Raw genomic sequence first — 20,304 nt, 5'->3', positions numbered from 1 at the left:
TTTATAAATGGCTACTTCACTAAATTCTACTTTTTGTAGTAGCTTCTCCATTAAATATTTGTGTTGTCTTAACATATAATAAAATCATCTGTGAAAATACATGGCTTTACTTTCTTCCTTTCTAATTTTTATGCTTCTAATGCCATTCTCTTGGGTATTTGAATTGGATAATACTTGCCACATAATATAAAATAAATACTCTACAAACAGATTTAATATTTCATTCTGAGAAGCACATATGAAAAACAGGCATATCAATAATATATCCCAATATCACAGAGAACTCTTCCTGGTAAAACTCAGACTCTTAAGACACCTGTGATATATGCAAATATTTTCAAGAGTGAAAAATGATCTCGCCTGGATCTGTGGGCACATAAGAGATTTCTCCTTTAGAATTAGAAAATAGAAGCAAGTCAGATGATATCCAGGGAAAGCAAAATATTTAAGGAAATAAAGCCAGGAAGATATGAGCAGACTAACACAGAAAACAGAGTATGGAGAAAGGATAGATGATAGGTAAAACACCCCAGTGGAAAAACAAGAGGGTGAAAGGTATAGCATGGGGAATATAGTCTGTAGTATTGGAATAACTTGGTAAGGTGACAGAAAATAACTACACTTATCGTGGTGAGCATTTTATAATGTTTCAAGTGTTGAATCACTATGTTTTACAACCTTTAATCACTATATTGTACACCCTAAAGCTATTATCATGTTATGTCAACTATATAAGTCAATTATAAAATTGTTCAGAAATAGAATAAGATATAAATTAACCTGAGCTCTTTAGAATGCCATACAGTAGAGACAAAGTGGAAAAGCCAGGTTTCTCCCACAGAAAAATAAGCATAATAACTAGCATTTATTAAGTACATGCTAATTGTTAGATGCTACCTTATATATTTACAGATATGTCATTTAAAATTCACTGCAAGGCACTGAATATGTTTTATATCTCTCATTACAAATGAGGAAATTAGATGCAAAATGATAATGTAGTAATGTACTCAGGGTAGTACAGTAAAATCTTGTGATGTGAGCTCAAGCCTCCAAATCTGACATCCAATGCTCTTTCTATTACACTGGCTGCATATAGTGTAGTTTTGTTTTGTTTTTTTCACATAGTGTAGTTTTATCAAATTACTTCTTTTTACCTTATGTTACAAGCTAAGCACGATGTAAATATTTCAAAATATTTTATTAATAAAGTAATATTTTAATATACCTCTAAATTTTATTGGTAGTTCTTTTTGTGCAGATATATTAAATAAAGGCTTGATCACTTAATATCCTTTATATACTTAGAATTATGAACCAAACATTTTTCATTTCTCTTTTATTCCCCTGGTCTATAAGGATTCAAGTGAATACTATAAAATCTAAAGTCTCAAACATTCACTCATTCTATTATTTATCCTATTATTACTCATTATATTATTACATGATAATAGTATATATATTTCTCCAAACAGGGTAACACAGGACTTATCCTCAATTATTAGTTAAGGAACTGAGAGAGAACATTTGCAGCCCCACAAATCAAATATTAGATCTTGTTTGCCTTATATTTGCTACAGTCTAAGATACAGGTTATCCCTTACAGCTTCCTATCCCACCATGTCCATTCCATGTACATAAAACACTTAAGAACAATCATAACATTTTGTGATCCAGCTTTAACTCTGGCCAAACTAATGTGAATGTTTTAATGACTCCCACTGCAAGTTGAACATTTGTTTATTCCCCAAACAGCAGCTGGCCTTTTTAATGCCATGTAATTCAGGGTATCAATTCATATCAATACAGACATTATATACACAAAAGTCCCAAGGATTGTGAACCTCCTTCACCAAGAAATCAGACATGCAGTTGATCTGAGGAGTCCTTGTCACTGCTCTCGGGTATTCATTGGATACTGGAATATTAATATGTTGTGGAAAGGATTCTGAAATCATCTAGATCAACCCACTAGTATATGAAGAATCAAAGCACCAACTGATTTAGTCAATTATCCAATCTCACAGATATAGGACAAGATTTGAATCCACATTTTCTGAATCCCAGGTCACCGCTCTTTCTGCTACAAAATTTAAGTGAGATCTGTGACATCCATATTAATATCAACTATGTTGGTGCAGAAACAAATCTAAGTTTCTGGAATGGGCAAATTCAGAAGAACAATGTGGAGTTAAAGAAAGGACACCCAAACTTCAGAACAAAAAGGCAAAGAAAGAGTATGGGTAATTGTATGTGTAAATTGGGTTTAGCCTTGGAACAATTCATTTAGGATGTATACCAATAGCAGAGTTTTGAGAAAGACAAGAAAAAAGAGAAAAGAAAATTTAAAAACAGCTTAGTTTAGTGGCAAGATTTGTCACTGAAATTAAGGGTTTGTCATGAAATTAAGTATACATCATTTCAGTTGGCTTTCAGTGCCCTTTGTAAAGTCTTCTCAGAACTCAATGAAAGCTGAATTCCAAGCAGTCTAGTTGTAACTTTTTAAAAATTGAAGTATAATTAGCATACAATATCGTATTACTTTCAGGTGTACATCACAGTGATTCAATATTGTTATACATTACTAAATGATCCACAGGATAAACCAAGTTACTATCTGTCACCATACAATTTATTACAATATTATTGACTATATTCCCTACACTGTGCATCACATCCCATGATTCAATTATTTTACGACTAGAACTTTGTACCTCTTAATCCTCTTCACCTGGTTCACCTGCCCCCCAATCTGTCCCACCTCCTGTATTTGTCTGTTTCTGTTTTGGTTTTTTTTTATTCATTTATTTTGTTTTTTTAGATTCCACATATAAGTGAAATCATACAGTATTTGTCTTTCTCTGACTTACTTTACTTAGAATAATATCCTCTAGGTCCACCCATGTTGTCACAAATGTCCATATTTCATTCTTTTTTATGGTTGAATAACATTCCAGTGTGTGTGTGTGTGTATGCCACATCTTCTGTATCTATTCATCTATCAATGGACACAGGTTGCTTCCAAATCTTAGCTATTGTAAATGATGCTGTAGTGAACATGGGGTGCATGCAGTTTTAATTTTTGAGGCATGTTATATTATATAACTTCTCCCAGTATCACCATTCCCATCATCTGTCTCCTCTCTCCTATTTGTTCCATATGAACTCCAGAAACTGGAAGAATTTTCTGCTTCAAGCTGCTTCAGTGAGTCTACAAAATCCAGCAGGTAAAAAATACCTGACTTCAGGCAGCATGACATTGACAGAGTCTTCCTATTTAAAATATGCTTGGAAGTGTATGAAACCTTCAGGCTCTAACCACATTATGTTCACCAGCCTTTGAAAAATGTATGGCCCTGGTGGTAGAGAACAGGGTTATTCAAGCAGAACTGAAATAAAGAACTAAGAATGAGGGGCTGTCTCATTTTTATTCTGGACAACCTGCATTAGAAAATTAAGGGATTGTGTTTCTCTGTAGCCATTGCCCCTCCCCTCATGTTCTATTCCTTATCCTAGCCGCTGCAAGAGGCCAAGGCCCACATTCTTTCCCACTATTTGTTTCCACTAATTATCAACCATGATTCTCAAATACTGGTCACTCCAGACTTTCACTACCATCACAACGTTCTAGAAAAGGTTATCATTCCCTTCCCCTTCAAAACTTGTTGGTGGCTAGCTGTAAAATTTTTTAATTATTTAACAAACTGAGAAGTAAATATTAAAATACCTGAATTTTTGCATTTTTTAATGAGGATTTGCATCTTCCTTGCAATAAAATTGCTACCTCATAAGAATTAATGTTGAATTGAATCAAGGTATCTTGAAAGGCCATGGGGGAAATATTTGACCACTGTGGGCAGGTGAATAATACAATAGGGAACTATCTCTTGTTTTGTTATTATAGAAATAATTGTTATTATATAAAATGATACCATTTCATGCAAAAAAAATCTCACTGTGAGTTCAATCACTGTACTTTTTCGTAGTTCTTCTATCTGGAAATGTCAGAGTCCTTCCAGAAGTCAGAGTAAATGGCCTGGAACAATCAGTCCGTCGTAACTGAATTCATACTACAGGGTCTCTCCAGTTCATGGGAACTCCAGATCTTCTATTTCCTGTTTTTCTCCATAGTCTACGCAGCCACTGTCCTGGGGAACCTCCTTATTGTGCTCACCATCGTGTCGGAGCCACACCTTCATTCACCCATGTATTTCCTGTTGGGGAATCTCTCCTTCATTGACATGTCTCTGGCCTCATTTGCTACCCCCAAAATGATTGCAGATTTCCTCAGTGAATACAAAGCCATCTCTTTTGAAGGCTGCATCACCCAGATATTCTTCCTGCACCTCTTAGGGGGTGCTGAGATTGTACTGCTGATATCCATGTCTTTTGATAGGTACGTGGCTATATGTAAGCCTCTACGTTACTTAACCATCATGAGCCGGAGGACGTGTGTTGGGCTTGTGACACTTTCCTGGATTGTTGGCATCTTCCATGCTATGAGTCAGTTAGCATTTACTGTGAACCTACCCTTCTGCGGACCCAATGCGGTGGACAGCTTCTTTTGCGATCTCCCCTTGGTGATTAAGCTCGCCTGCGTAGACACATACATTCTGGGAGTGTTCATGATCTCAACCAGTGGCATGATCGCCCTGGTGTGCTTCGTCCTCTTGGTGATCTCCTACACCGTCATCCTGGTCACTGTTCGGCAGCGTTCCTCCGGCGGGTCCTCCAAAGCCCTCTCCACTTGCAGTGCCCACTTCACGGTTGTCACCCTTTTCTTTGGCCCGTGCATTTTCATCTATGTGTGGCCTTTCACAAATTTCCCAATAGACAAAGTACTGTCAGTATTTTATACCATTTTCACTCCCCTTTTGAATCCAGTGATCTATACCCTTAGAAATAAAGACGTCAAGAATTCCATGAGGAAACTTTGCAGCCATATCTTTAAGTCTAGGAAGACTGATCATATACCTTGATTTCTTCATACAGAAATGAAATACTTGCTCACCATTCATTCCCCTCACTTAGTTGATCAACAAAGTGATGCTTTTACAAGAACTCAATTAATTCATGACAGAACTACTTCTGTAACCAGTCTCAGCAGTCACTGTGTTCTGCTCATGTTAATTGTTCCTCACGTGACATACCATCTACTACAGGGCATTATCAAACCTATGCTTGCATTTTACTGCACTTGGACCCACTTTTCAGGATATTCAACTTCTATCAGGTATAAGCATTTATTTGAATACTCCTCCCCCTCTGACATTTATATGTTAGAAGAGTGGCTTCTCTCTTGTAATCTTTTCTAAGGAAAGAGGTAAGCATGAAAGCACCATACCTAGTGTAGTGTCCCTGTGCACTGAATAACAGTGGGGTTTTTTTATTCCTGACAAGTTATGCTGATGAATGAATTATCTTAAGCAGAAAAAATGCAAAGTTAGAAAAATTGGAGGGTTCTTGGTAAGTAAAAACATTTGCTATTTAATGTTTTTGTAACCTATCTCTGATAAGAAGAATGTACATTATTTATCCTTAGTCCCTAAGTTTCCTAGAGTAGGTTTCACAATTTGAAAATAATACAGTAAACTTAAGGGAAATTTTTGTCATCTTATATATATTAGAGTCCAAGGATCCTAGAGTGGTATACAACAAATCCCACCCACCCTCTCATTCTACAGAAGGTGAAACTAACACGGATGGACAGCAGCTTTTTCAAGGTCATGTTAATTAGAGGCAGAATCTAGGTCATTTCCCTACAAATATGGGTATATTTTGTAAGCAGTAACAATTTATTTTTGTGCCTTGACATTTACTGCATCATTTTTGTAGTCAAAAGCCATATTACAGGTAGTAAGGTCAAGGATATAAGCAATTTTTCCCTTGGTTAAACACAGTATTTGATTTAAGGAAGCCATGTAACAGTGGTCCTTCAACATATTTGCTATCACTAATAACTGGGGGTTTTAGAACACAGAAATCACCTAGTACCATCTATTTATTTTACAGTGGATGAGATTGAGAACTGGAGATTAAAGTGATTTTCCCAAGAAAGACTTACCCTAGAAGGTGCCTCTTTTCTCTTTCTCTCTCTCAGTTGAACAAGGGCTAGATTATCTGCAAGAACATTTTGGTTGCTGTCATTCTGAGAGCTACACATGCAAAAAATGTTTAATGCATAAAAGCAAACTACTGTTAGCACAAATATTACCCAATTGTCTGGCATTGTCAAAGTTTCCATAGTACTGAGTCCCAACAGCTCACTGTAAAAGATAACTTAGCAGGCAATTTCAGGAAATACTGATCCTAAAATTCATGATGCTATTTCTTCACCTCTTAGAGTCATTAGCTTAATTGAAACTGTAGTGTGGTTCTGTAGAGTCATTAAATGTTTCTTTCATCTCTTTTTTTTCTTCTTTAATTAATTAATTTCCTGTTCTCCATTTACATCCATTAAGCTTAAACTATTTCACAAATTGATCTCTAGCTACAGTCTAATAAATGAAACTGGGAGCAAATGTGTAGAGAGGTTTCAAAATACTTAATATTGTCCAAAAAACTGAATGTACACACACAAAATAAAATTGAGACATGTCTCAACCTGGATGAGCTTCAAACAGTGAGCCATTACATCAGCTCCACACTAGATTCTTAGTACCAAAATCCCTGTTAGATGTATTTCTCTCTAGCAGCAAATCCATTGCTCCTGCTCAAAAACATACTTTCCCCTGCTCATCCAAGGAACCAAGAGCATAATCAGCAAAGTGGCCTTTCCTCTGATGACATAATTGGGGATTTCTGAAACTTCATTATTGAACATTTGACAAAGAAAGCATCTATTTCACATGCGTTTTTTTAAAGACTGTTATCACTTTGCCCCTTCTTCTTGCAAAAAAGCCTTTATTTCAAAAAATTTCAATGGTTTTAGAACCAAGGGACAATGTGGTTTTATTACATCATCCTTCAAGGTTTAAGCTAAGCCTCACCTCTTCAAAGCAAGTTCCTTCTTTTATTGACCTCTCTACTTTTTTCAGCACTATTATTCCTGCATCATTAATTTTATAGTTATGTTGCTCCCTAACCATTTCTTAATCTGTCTTTTCTTCTTGAATTTGATAAGCATTTTAAGAACAGAGACACTGTTCTTGCTTTTATTGTTACTCATTTGTTCTCTCATTTATTTGTTTTTTGTATCTGGCATAGCACTTGACTCAGGGCACAGTTAAATGTAGTGATGGTGCATTTTTTTAGTGCAAATGTCCTTTTTTGTGTTTTCCTTGTTACTTTCCCATTATTCTTTGGCTGTATCATGGTAATTGAAGAAATTTTGTGATGGATAGATTTTCAGAAGTAGATGCCCTGGACAATTCTGCCATTAACTAGTGGACCTTGTACAAATATCTGAGGTCCTTTCAAGCTCTAATATTCTAGTGAGTAGGACTTTTAAAATTCATTTTTGTCCTATAGTAGTTCGACTATAACACTTCCTCAAAGTCAAGGGAAACCGAGATGGTCAGAGTCTATAGGAAAAGGGACTCTGATTTCGTACCTCTCAAATGATCCTGGAAAACTAGGAGGTCTGCATCCCATCAGTTTTGTAATATTGTATACACATTTTCATTTGTCTCAGATATATTCTAATGTCTGCTTTGATTTTTTCTTTGATCCAGTGGTTGTTCAAAATTGTGTTTCTTAATTTCTACATATTTGTGAATTTTTCTGTTTTCTTTGTTAGTGATTTCTAGTTTTATTATATTTCTGTTGGAAAAACTACTTGGAATGATTTCAGTCTTTTTAAGTTTGTAATGACTTGTTCTGTGACCTAGCATGTGATCTCTACTCGAAATGTTTCATGTGCACTTCAAAAGAATGTATATTCTGTTGCTGTTGGGTGAAATATTCTGTATATGTTGTTAGGTCCATGTGGTCCATAGTGTTGTTCAACATCAGCTGTTCCCTTATTGATTTTCAGATCATCTGTCCATTATTGTAAATGGGGTATTGAAATTCTCTACTGTATTGTATTGTTATCTATTTCTCCCTTCAGATTTGTCAGTGTTTGCTTTATATATTTAAGTGTTGTCATATTGAGTATATACATTTTTATATTTGTTTTATCTTCCTATTAAGTTGACTTTTTAAATTAAACTATTATTGATATACAATATTATATTGGTTTCAAGTATACAACACAGTGATTCAACAGTCATCTAGATTACTAATTGTTCACCAAAACTAGTGTAGTTACTATATGTCAACAGAATGATGTTAGAATTATTGACTGTATTCTTTATACTTAACTTCCATTCCTGTGACTAATTTATATTATGATTGAGATTTTGTGTCTCTTCATCCCCTTCACCTATTTCACTCACCCACCCCAACCCCTCCCCCATTGTAATCACCAGTTACTTCTCAATGTCCATGTCTGTTGCTGTTTGTTTTGTTTTTAGATGCCACAAATAAGTGAAATCATATGGTATTTTTCTTTCTGCCTGTATCATTTCACTGAGCATAATACCCTCTAGGTCCATTTGTGTTATTGCAAATGGCAACTTTTCTTTTTCATGGCTAAATAATATTCCATTGTATATATGTACCATCTCTTCTTTACCCATTCATCTATTGATGGACACTTTGGTTACTTTCACATCTTTATTATTGTAACTAATGCAGCAATAAACTTAGGAATGTGCATATCTTTTTGAATCAATTATTTTGTTTTCTTTGGGTATATTCCTAGAAGTGGAATTACTGGGTTGTATGCTATTTCTATTTTTAGTTTTTTAAGGACCCTCCATACTGCTTTCCATGGCGGTTCCACTGATCTATGTTCCCACCAACAGTGTAGGAGGGTTCCCATTTCTCCACATCCTTGCCAGCACTTATCATTTCTTACTTTTGGATAGTGGCCATTCTGACTGGTGTGAGGTGATATCTCACTGTGGTTTTGATTTGCATTTCCTTGATTATTAATGATGTGGAGTTTCTTTTCATGTGGCTGTTGGCAATCTGTGTTTCTTCTTTGGAAAAATGTCATTCACATCCTCTGCCCACTTTTTATTTGGGTTATTTTTTAATTGACTCTTTAGCATTATGAAATGACCTTCTTTGTCTCTTGCAACAGTTTTCAACTTAAAGTCTATTTTGTCTGATATAAGTATAAACACCCCTTCTCTCTTTTGGTTTCCATTTGTGTGGAATACCTTTTTCCATCCCTTTACTTTCAGCCTACGTGTGTCCTTAAATCTAAAATGGATCTCTTCTAGACAGTATATAGTTGGTTCTTTGTTTTAAGCCACTTAGCTGCTTTATCTTTTGATTGATGAGTTTAACCTATTTATATTTAAAGTAATTATTTATAGGTAAGGACTTAGTATGCCATTTTTTTAAATTATTTTTTTTGTCTGTTTTGAAGTTATTTTTCCTCTCTTTCTCTTTTACCATCTTCCTTTTTGATTTAATAACTCTTTGTAGTGCTATGCTTTGATTTGTTTCTCTGTATCTTTTCCTGTATCTGTTGTATTTTCATTGTGGTTACCATGAGGCTTACAAAAAACTTGTTGTAATAGTTTATATTGAGCTGATAGCAACTTAACTTCAGTTGCATACAAAAACTCTAACTCTACACTTTTACTCCTCCTTACACACACTTCATAATTTTGCAATCAGAATTTAAGCAGATAAAATAGCATATGCAAAGACGCCAACAGAATGGAGTCTGGCACATTGGAGGAGAAGGCAAATTAAATGTTCTAAGGGGAAAGGAATGCAAAATGGGGCTCAGGAGGTAAGCAGTATCTAGATTACTATACATTGTAATACTTTGTTGTATATTCCCCAACCACGTTGTTTTATTTTCTGTGACCCATAGAAAGAAGCCTGTCACAATATAAGCTTTTAGTAATGAATATTTGAGAATAAATACACATATGATCTTCATAAACAGGATAGTTTGGCATTTACCTTATTCCCAAGAATGGGCTCCACCATCATGAATGTTTATATAAAGATTAGATGTTCATCCTACTGGTATCTTAGCCAGATGGAATGTTTAACTTGAAGCTATAATTTTGTGGTTCCAATTTCAACAGTCTTCTAAATATTTCTACCATGTCTCCAAATATATATTTTCCCTTATATTTTAATAAATCTGGGCAAAATCATTCAGCCTATAGTCGAAACTTATTCATTAATGTGTTACATATAAAGTGAATAGATAATTGTCACCATTTCCCAATTAATATTTTTAATAAATACAATTCTATAAGAATTTAAAGTATTTTACTGCCATCTTCTGAATGGGCAAAAGAGACAAAATACATGAATATTTTATCACTTTTTAATCATGTATATTTTATTTAAAAACATTGTTATAATAAAACAAGACACTGGCCTTTTGAACATTGTGTATTTATTATTTTTCCCTTTTCATACAGTCTTGGAGTATATTTCAACTTAAAATGAAAAAGAAACCTCCAAAACAGAATACTTCTTTTGAGAAACGCAGGCATACAAAGGACAACATTAACTACAGAAATGCACCAAAATTAATAATTGGTACAAATTCAATATTTTAACGTTAGTTAATATTGGGTAAATTGACACATACTATTACAGTCTTAAAACCATGCCCTTTAAGTTCCAGTAAGCACATTTATTTCCACTCAAATCACCCTGTGATTTTATGCATATCTAACAACAACAACAATAACAATAGTATTATTAGTATTCATTAAATCCTTAATAAGTGTCAGGCACTGATAATTATGTTTATAGTTTTCACAACATTCCCAGTGTTCAAATGGAAATTTAACCACAGCCACATTTTATCAGTGAAGAAACTGAGCCTTAGAAACATTTAAAATACTTGCTGAAAGTTGCACAAGAAATAGTGAGATGGCATTCAACCTGCAACAGGCTGATCCTAATTGCTAAACATCTGTCCCTGAAAAAATGAGAAACAGATCTTATTCTTGAATGGATTCCCAGCACCCAAGAAGAACCTCAAACAGAATAGGCACTCAATAAATAATTACTGAACAAAAGATTGACATTTCAGAAGTGGGGTTAGTATTTAAAAACAAAGGTGATAGTTTTCGCTGAAGAATGGTGCAAAAGCAGATTTCTACCTTACCTTTTTTCATTTATCTGACTTTAAGGTAAAAAGGAAGAGCTTATGATTTGGTTTTAAAGGAACTAATACTCCAAATTAAAAGTGTGGGTTTATACCTACATTTCTTCATAAATTGCTGCACATTATTTAATTTCAGATATTAAATATTTGGCTTGGAGATTGTGTTAACACATGTTGAAACTTTAAATTCCAAGATAAATGTAAGAAACCATTCATGCCATTTCTCTCTATAAGGCAGGAGCTTGTATTTTTCTCTTGGTACTTACAAACTGCTGAATCTGCGGTGACAAATTCTTTCCTGAACTGTTCATAAAGTTCAGTCAATTCAAGGATAAAGAGCCTATCAGTATATTGCTATTCATAAAAATTTCAAAATATCAGGCAATCTAATCTACAATTTCCAACCCCAACCCCACTGTTAGCAATGGAAAACTGGAAAGTGTTCTATTTGTTTTTCTGCCATATATCTTAATAAGCCACAGTCTTAGAGACATCCTAAACCTAGATATTAAATTTTATTTGACCTGAATATAGTTCTTCTTCAAATGCATACTAGTGTAAAATAAGATGAATTTTGGGTAGAAGTCTGTGTGGGTCAGAAGGGAAAGAAAATGACATCTTGAGAATCTATTCTGTCCAATTTCCATAAAATAGTCACAACAAAAACTAATCTATTTAATTATCATCATATTACAGATTTAAAAGGCATAGAGAGGTAAAGCGAATCCCCCAGGAGAATACAACTAGGAAATGGCAGATACAATAATTAATTTTGAGGTCCATGATATTTAGAGCAAGATCTCTACCCCTAGTTTTCCAAAGGTTTGGTCTTCATATTAAGTGAATTCATCATATCTCTGTTATCTATCCAGATTTTGAAAGCCAACAGGTTTGAGTGGTTTACTTTCCATGTTTTGAACTTTACAAATTACTATTTGATTATTTACTATATAAGGGATCAAGTATGATAGCTATCTGTACACCTCTTAAGAAACTAGATTGTTACATTTCAGATCCTCCAAACTGTTCTATTTTATTCAAAGTTGACTCAGAATTCAAACAACTGGACCCACTGAATCAAGATTTTTCAGCATAATTCAGAAGAATCTCTTCACAATATTAATTTTCCCATGAAATATTTCCAATGCTTTGGAAAAATAAAACCCTATTATGCCCAATAGTCATAATTAAATCCTACAAGTGGATGCCATCAGAGTACCACAAGGCTATGCAGCTGAGTGGGGACATACTGGGTGAGAAGACAAGAGAACAATATTTTATTTCAGGCTTCTCTAAGTAGTCTTAGTCTGAAATATGTTTATAAATTCAGGGATATATGGAGCCCTAAATTTATGTTCACAATTTTAATGATAAGTGCATTTTTCTATGAAAATAACCAATAGATTCCGTAGACTTTCAAATGGATCCATAATCTCAAAAGACTTTGAAACACTGCATTAGATTTTAAGCAAGATATTTCATGTCTCTCAAAAATTCTTATTTTCATGAATTTAGACTTAAATGACTTGACAGAGAGACTCTAATTTTCTGTTGCTGTATGAACAAAACTGATGATATTAAATCTCAGACAGGAGATCTCTGTTCACTGCACTGGGTATCTTGGACTAGTTTTCCAAAGATTCAAATATTGGTTGCTTAGTTTCTTCTTCACAGCTGTCTTCACTTCCAGGTTTCTCAAAGTATATATAAGTGGATTCAGAAAAGGGGTGAAGATGGTGTAGAAAACAGAGAGAACTTTGTCCACCAGAAAGTTTGTAAAAGGCCACACATAGATGAAGATGCAGGGCCCAAAGAACATTACCACAACTATGAAATGTGCAGTGCAGGTAGAAAAAGCCTTAGATGATCCTGTAGAGGAGTGGTCTTTGATCGTAGCAAGAACAATGATGTAGGAGGTGAGCAAAAGCAGAAAACTTATAAGAGCAATCACACCGCTGGTTGAGATCATGAAGATTCCAAGAACATATATGTCTACACAAGCCAACTGGATGACCAAAGGTAGGTCACAGAAGAAACTGTCTACAACATTTGGGCCACAGAAAGGTAAATAAAGGGTAAAAGCTAACTGGCTAGTTGTATGCAGGAAGCCCACTGTCCAAGAAGTTACCACAAGCCCAACACACACTTTTTGGCTCATAATTGTTGAATAGTGGAGAGGTTTGCATATGGCAATGTACCTGTCAAAAGAAATGGAGATCAGCAGCACAATCTCAGTCCCAGTGAAAAGATGCAAAAAGAAGATCTGAGAAATGCAGCCCTCAAAGGAGATGGTCTTACGCTGAACAAAGAAGTCCATGATCATCTTTGGAGTGGCAAAGGAGGATAGGCACATGTCAATGAGAGACAGATTGCTGAGAAGGAAATACATGGGGGAGTGCAGGTGTGGGGTGGATAGGACTGTGAGCAAAATCAGGAAGTTGCCCAACATCGTTATTAAATAGAAAATGGAAAATGTCACACACAAAAATATCTGGAGCTCCGGAGAATCAGTAAGTCCAAGTAACACAAATTCAAACACTCTAGAATGGTTGAACCCCTCCATTGATCTGCAGACTCTGCTCTATAATGACAAAATGACAGAGCTAGAAAATGTGATACTCCTGCAATTACATATGTAGGTGTTATGCTATCAATTAATTCACTATAACATTGGTTGCTTAAAATCTGACTAACAACTAGTTTCAGAAGGATGGGAAAAATGTTCGCAGAATAGGAAGACAAGGTGGAAACCTCCTCCCACGTATGCACCAAGTAAGCAACTACAGCAAAAACAACTAACCTGAAAACCATCTAAAGACAACTAACAACTAGCTTAGTAAAGATTTTTCTTTTTGGAACCACTTAGCAATAGCTATCAGACATTACTTCAAATGGACGACTTCTTTGTTTTGACCAACATCAGTACAAGTTGGATTGTACTCATCACACACCCATACAGTATTCCTGCTCTGAATACTGACTGAGGAGGTACATAATCCATATTCATAAAGGAAGATGGCACTAAGCTAGTGTGCTCTGCTTAATACGTCAAGTAAATACAAATATAAAGAAGGTTAAAATCTCAAGGGTTTCTGTTTTTAAAAAATGCAATTATGTTGACTCCACTATTTTCCAACACTGGATTTAACTAACAGTGTAACAGTGATTTCAGAATATCCATTTAGTATCCTGTCAGGGTGATAAATGATTCTATTTAAGTGACCTTCTGTTTTCTCAACTACAGAAAAATCTGTTCTTACTTCATTTGCACATTTTCAAGTTGTTTTGTCACTGTTAATAAATACTATTTTTCAGTCTAATATATAAATGATTAATTTCTTAACTCCATAAAACAATTGATGATTATATGTATAACTGTAACATGTTATTCTCAATTTTATTTTATGATCTCATAGGAATGTTTTTAAAAGGGAGAGAGAATATTCCTCTTTTAATTCTCCTTATGCTTTCTATTTTTTTTAAACTAAAAGAAGAGAAAAGAAAGATTCTAGGGCTCAGCCAGGAAATACACAAGATGAGTGTTTGGTACTTTGTAGTACCGGAATATAAGACGCTCAAAACAAAAAACTCACACAGATTGCAAAGTGATGCAGAAGCCAACTGTAAGGAAAACAAAGATCCTTTAAGGACTCTAATTTTTCAAAATTAAGGTTTGGATTTATAGCATATTGCAAGTCCTGCAAATATTTCCTATAATGTTTTTAATTTAAGTGACTTCCTATATTCCCTCATGGAGAAAAATCTAACTCAGCCTCATTTATTGGCACATATTCAAATCGTTCTGGCAATATTGATAAAAAAATGTTTAAATTTGTCAGAGATCAATATTCTAGAAATCTCAAAACTGAACTGTGGTGAAGTGGTTAAGAGGGTTAATGTACCCTTGTCTGCTGTGACCTTGATCAGACCTTGGAAGCCTAAGATTTGGCCTCTTTACCTGTGAGAATTACATCAAATGGTCAACATTAAGCATTAAGTATATTTTCTGGGCAACATTCATGGACTCTCTAAGTTTCAAAATCAAAATTTAAAACTACTGTTGAGAAATAACCAGCTTGTTTTCTTTCGTTAATAATAATAATAATTGCAGTAAAAGTATCTGACCTAGTTTCAGTTCCCCTGAAAAAATATGTGCTTTCAAATTCATTTCATCTTTTTGTGGTTAAATTATATCTTTTCATATGAAAATTATGAGTACCTTGATATATTAAATGCTCTGAAAATACTTAGCCTCACACACTGAGTATTTCTTCTATTTTTCTGACTTTAATAATGTAATTATTGAGAACACAGAAACAGTTAAACCTTATTTGCATATATACACATATACATAATGAATATATTATGTATTCATTGCAAGTAGCATAAACAGTCATAAGGTTTTTTTCTTAACATTTCCAGAAGGGCATCTCTAATACTATTCAATAGAATCATCCATTTTTGTATCTTCAAGTTAAACATATTTTTATTACCCCTCCTTTGTCTTTGCTGTATACAGTTATTAAATATTTTTTTTGCGACCTGAAGAACATGAACCACAACTTCTTCTTAAGATCCTTCATATTATATTTCCAGCTTTCAACCTACCAGCTATGTACAGGCATCAAAAACACCATCTCCTTCAAGATTCACAAGCCTACTGAAATCACTGTTGTTCTCACTAGGCATCAGAAGCCTGGAGTGGAAATTTATATTTCTCCAGTCTTGTTATAAAAGTCCCTAGAAGACAGCAACATTTAGGAGATCAGGGATTAGACACTACAATCTACTTGCAGTGGGAGTTATTAAAATGTTGAGCTCATTTTTTTTCCCAAAGTTGCAACAAAAACTGTGGAGTGTGTCTGTGTTATTTGAAGTGAGGATGCAAACTCCAGATGAAGAGTGTTCATGAGAGAAAGAGCACAACTGAGACTAGCCTAGGAGAGAAGACCACTGAGCAGTCATTTAAAGAGAACTTAAGGAGCAAAAAATTGCTCCTTTGAATATGGAAATAGTCTCACTTTTATACCCCAGTGTTCTCTGTACCAAACTTGGAAAATCACTCTTTTAGGCTAAGGCACTTTGTCACCAGCAAACTCATGCTTACTCGAAGAATCATGTAAAGGAACAATCATGCCTTACTGTTTCTGACAGGATATTAAACATTAGTGCAGGGAGCACTGGTGGGACTAAAGATGCTGGTTTAAGAGGTGAGACAGAGGCTCCCTCCTAAAATCACATATAATATGAAAATATAATTAATATGACTAATCCTGAAAGAGCAACAGGAAAGAGGGCTATGCCAAACTGCCTACACCCGGAGATAAGAATGAACCTCACAGAACAGGGTAACATACTAAAGCTGTTGCCCAGCGAGATCCAAGCCCTTCCCCCATCCCAGCTCAACAGCGGGAGGGAGAAATGGAGTGGGGAGGGAATGGAAGCCTGGTACTGCTGAATACCTAACTCCAGAGATCTGCTCTGGGAGCACAAGCCTACATTTCATGGCACTCTCATTGCACTCCCATGATTAGGGGGTTGGAAAGCTAATACAGGCAGAATACCTAGAGAGACTGAGATTCCAGCCACTTCTGGAAAGCAGGGATCCATATCCAGCTGCTCTGGGACAAAACAAAGGTGGGCACTCTGAGAGACGTCCAAATAGCAAGAGAGCTGATAAAAGGGCAAGAATAGCATTTACTGCTCAGGAGAAAGGACAGGTAGAGAAAATTTTCCAGGTGCACTCTGCCCAGCAGGTTGGGAACTTTCTCGATCTTCAGGTGCTCCAGCTCTCTGGCTGGCTACACAGCTCAAAGGACCCCCTCTGTGATACACAGCCTACTGTGCCTTTCTCTCAGCCAGTTACACCTGGCTTGCAAACCGGCAAACCCTACCCAAGTGTTAGGCCAGCCAGAGGGAAGGTCTGCCTACAGCAACTACGAACATAGAGGCTTATACTTGTGTACTTGGCCCACTGGTTCTGGAAGTAGAGGCAGGCATAGCAGTTGGGAAGCAGGAAACAGCTCTTTCCTCCTCCCAGGCACCAATACCGCTCCCCTGTGACCCCCAACATTTGCTTCAAGGTCTGAGCAGCTCCAGAGAGTAGAGCTTCTGGGCACTAGAGGGCACCATATACAAATATGAAATGCCAAAAAAACCTGGTCCAGAGTAAAATTATTAATACAACTCCCAAGAAATATTTAAATGATATGGACCTAGTGACTCTTTCTGAAAGGGAGTTCAAAATAAAAATCATCAACATGCTAATGGAGGTACAGAAAGACATCCAAGAACTCAGGAATGAATTCAGGTCAGAGATCCAATTGTTAAAGAACATGACGGAGGGTATTAAAAGCAGGTTGTATATGGTAGAGGAGACAATAAGTGAAATAGAAACTAGAGAAGAGGAATACAAAGAAGTTGAGGCACCGAGAGAAAAAAGGATCTCTAATAATGAAAGAATATTGAGAGAACTGTGTGACTAATCCAAATGGATCAATATTCACATTATAGGGGTACCAAAGAAGAGAGAGAAAAAGGGATAGAAAATGTCTTTGAGGAGGTAATTCCTCAAAAATTCCACAATCTGGGGAAGGAGATACTCTCTCAGGCCATGGAGGTGTGCAGATCTCCTAATACAAGGGACCCAAGGAGAACAACATGAAGACATATAGTAATTAAAATGGCAAAGATCAAGGATAAGGACAGACTTTTAAAAGCAGCCAGAGAGAGAAATAAGATCACATACAAAGGAAAGCCAATCAGGCTATCATCAGACTTTTCAGCAGAAACCTTATAGGCCAGAAGGGAGTGGCATGATGTATTTAACACAATGAAGCAGAAGAGTCTCAAACCAAGATTACTTGATCAGGCAAGATTATCATTTAAATTTGAAGGAGGGATTAAAAAATTTCCAGATAAGCAAAAGCTGACTGAATTTACCTCCCACAAACCATCTTTGAAGTCTGTTTTGGAGGAAAATCTGTAGATGGAAGTGTTCCTAAGGTTTAATAGCTATCGCCAGAGGTAATAAAACCACAGTAAAGAAAGTAGAACACCTAACAACTAAGCAAATGCTTAGTAAAAAATCTAAAAAATTAAATAAACTATCCCAAAAGTCAATCAAGGAATAGACAAAGAGTACAGAATATGATACCTAATATATAAAGAATGGAGGAGGAAGAAAAAGGAGGAGAAAAAAAGAACCTTTAAATTGTGTTTGTAGTAGCATTTTAAATGAGTTAAATTAGACTCTTAGATAGTAAGGAGGTTAACCTTGAACCTTTGGTAACCATAAATCTAAAACCTGCAATGGCAACAAGTACATACCTACTGAGAGTCACCATAAATGTAAATGCAGTGAACACCCCAATCAAAAGACATGGAGTCACTTAATGCATAAAAAAACAAGACCATCTATATGCTGCCTACAAGAGACTCACTTTAAAACCAAAGACATACACAGACTAAAAGTGAAGGAATGGAAAAAGATGTTTCATGCAACTAGTAGGGAGAAAAAAGAAGGAGTTGTAGTACTTCTATCAGACAAAATAGACTTCAAAACAAAGAAAGTCACAAGAGACAGATAAGGACATTACATAATAATAAAAGGGTCAATCCAACCAGAAGATATAACCATTGTAAATATCTATGCACCCAACACAGGAGCACCTACATATGTGAAACAAATACTAACATATATAAAAGGAGAAATAGATTGCATTGCATTCATTCCAGGGGACTTCAACACTCCACTCACTCCAAAGGACAGATCAACCAGACAGAAAATAAGTAAGGACACAGAGACACTGAACAACACATTAGAACAGATGTACCAAACAGACATCTACAGAACTCTAGACCCAAAAGCAGCAGAAAACACATTCTTCTCAATTGTACATGGACCATTTTCAAGAATAGATCATATAGTAGGCCACAAAAAGAGACTCAGTAGATTCAAAAAGATTGAAATTCTACCAATCAGTTTATCATACCACAAAGGTATGAAACTAGAAATAATTTAGGCAAAGAAAATGAAAAATCTCACAAACACATGGAAGCTTCACAACATACTCCTAAATAACCAATGGAAAAATGACCAAAGAAAAAAAACAGAGATCAAGCAATATATGGAGACAAATGACAACAGTAATTCAACTCTGCAAAATATGTGGGACACAGCCAGTGGGAAAGTGTATTGCAATGCAGGCCTACCTCAAGAAAGAACAATCCCATATGAGCACACTAAACTCACAAGTAAGGAAAATAGAAAAAGAAGAACAAATGAGGTCCAAAGTTAGTAGAAGGAGGGATATAATAAAGATTAGAGCAGAAATAAATAAAATTGAGAAGTATAAAACAATAGAAAGAATCAATGAAAGCAAGAGCTTGTTCTTTGAGAAAATAAACAAAATAGATAAACACCTAGCAAGACTTATCAAGAAAAAAAGAGAGTATGCACACATAAACAGAATCAGAAATGAAAAGGAAAAATCACTACAAACACCACAAAAATACAAAGAATCATGAGAGAATACTATGAAAAATTATATACTAACAAACTAGATAACCAAGAAGAAATGGACAACTTTCTAGAAAAATACAACCTTCCAAGAACGACCCAGTAAGAAACAGAAGATCTAAACAGACCAATTACCAGCAATGAAATTGAATTGGTAATCAAAAACTACCTAAGTATAAAACTCCTGGACCAGATGGTTTCACTGCTGCGTTTTACCAAACATTTAGTGAAGACCTAATACCCATCCTCCTTGTAGTTTTCCAAAGAGTAGAAGAAGAGAGAATACTTTCAAACTCATTCTATGAGGCCAGCATCACTCTAATACAAAAACCAGGCAAAGACACCACAAAAAAAAGACAATTACAGGCCAATATCCCTGATGAACATAGATGCAAAAATACTCAACAAAACATTAGCAAACCCAATTCAAAACTACATCAAAAAGATCATCCTTCATGATGAAGTAGGATTTATTCCAGGGATGCAAGGATGGTACTATGTTCAAAAATCCATCAGCATCATCCACCACATCAATAAAAAGAACAAAACCATATGATCATCTCCATAGATGCTTAAAAAGTCTTTGACAAAATTCAACATCCATTCATGATGAAAACTCTCAACAAAGTGGGTATAGAGGGCA

General features: G+C 35.3%; 2 protein-coding genes across 2 annotated transcripts; one reads left to right on the top strand and one right to left on the bottom strand.

Moving 5' to 3' along the window:
* The first annotated feature begins 4,031 nt into the window (after positions 1-4,031).
* On the top strand, positions 4,032-4,979 carry LOC108403162 (olfactory receptor 4K3). Its single transcript, XM_017670109.1, has one exon. It carries the CDS (start codon positions 4,032-4,034, stop codon positions 4,977-4,979), a length of 948 nt encoding a protein of 315 aa, XP_017525598.1.
* Positions 4,980-12,743: 7,764 nt separating this feature from the next.
* Positions 12,744-13,703, bottom strand: LOC108403164 (olfactory receptor 4K2-like). Its single transcript, XM_017670110.1, has one exon. The coding sequence runs from the start codon at positions 13,701-13,703 to the stop codon at positions 12,744-12,746; it is 960 nt and encodes a 319-aa protein (XP_017525599.1).
* Between the last annotated feature and the right edge of the window lie 6,601 nt (positions 13,704-20,304).

The sequence above is a fragment of the Manis javanica genome, chromosome 8 (assembly GCF_040802235.1).
Source record: "Manis javanica isolate MJ-LG chromosome 8, MJ_LKY, whole genome shotgun sequence".
In the NCBI taxonomy this organism is placed as follows: Eukaryota; Metazoa; Chordata; class Mammalia; order Pholidota; family Manidae; genus Manis; species Manis javanica.
The sequence above is the reverse complement of the archived record's forward strand: the minus strand, read 5'-3'. Positions and strand labels throughout refer to the sequence as shown.

Bases quoted from the DNA above. Each gene is read 5' to 3' on its own strand.
- LOC108403162 (XM_017670109.1), top strand. From the start codon at position 4,032: ATGGCCTGGAACAATCAGTCCGTCGTAACTGAATTCATACTACAGGGT.
- LOC108403164 (XM_017670110.1), bottom strand. From the start codon at position 13,703: ATGGAGGGGTTCAACCATTCTAGAGTGTTTGAATTTGTGTTACTTGGA.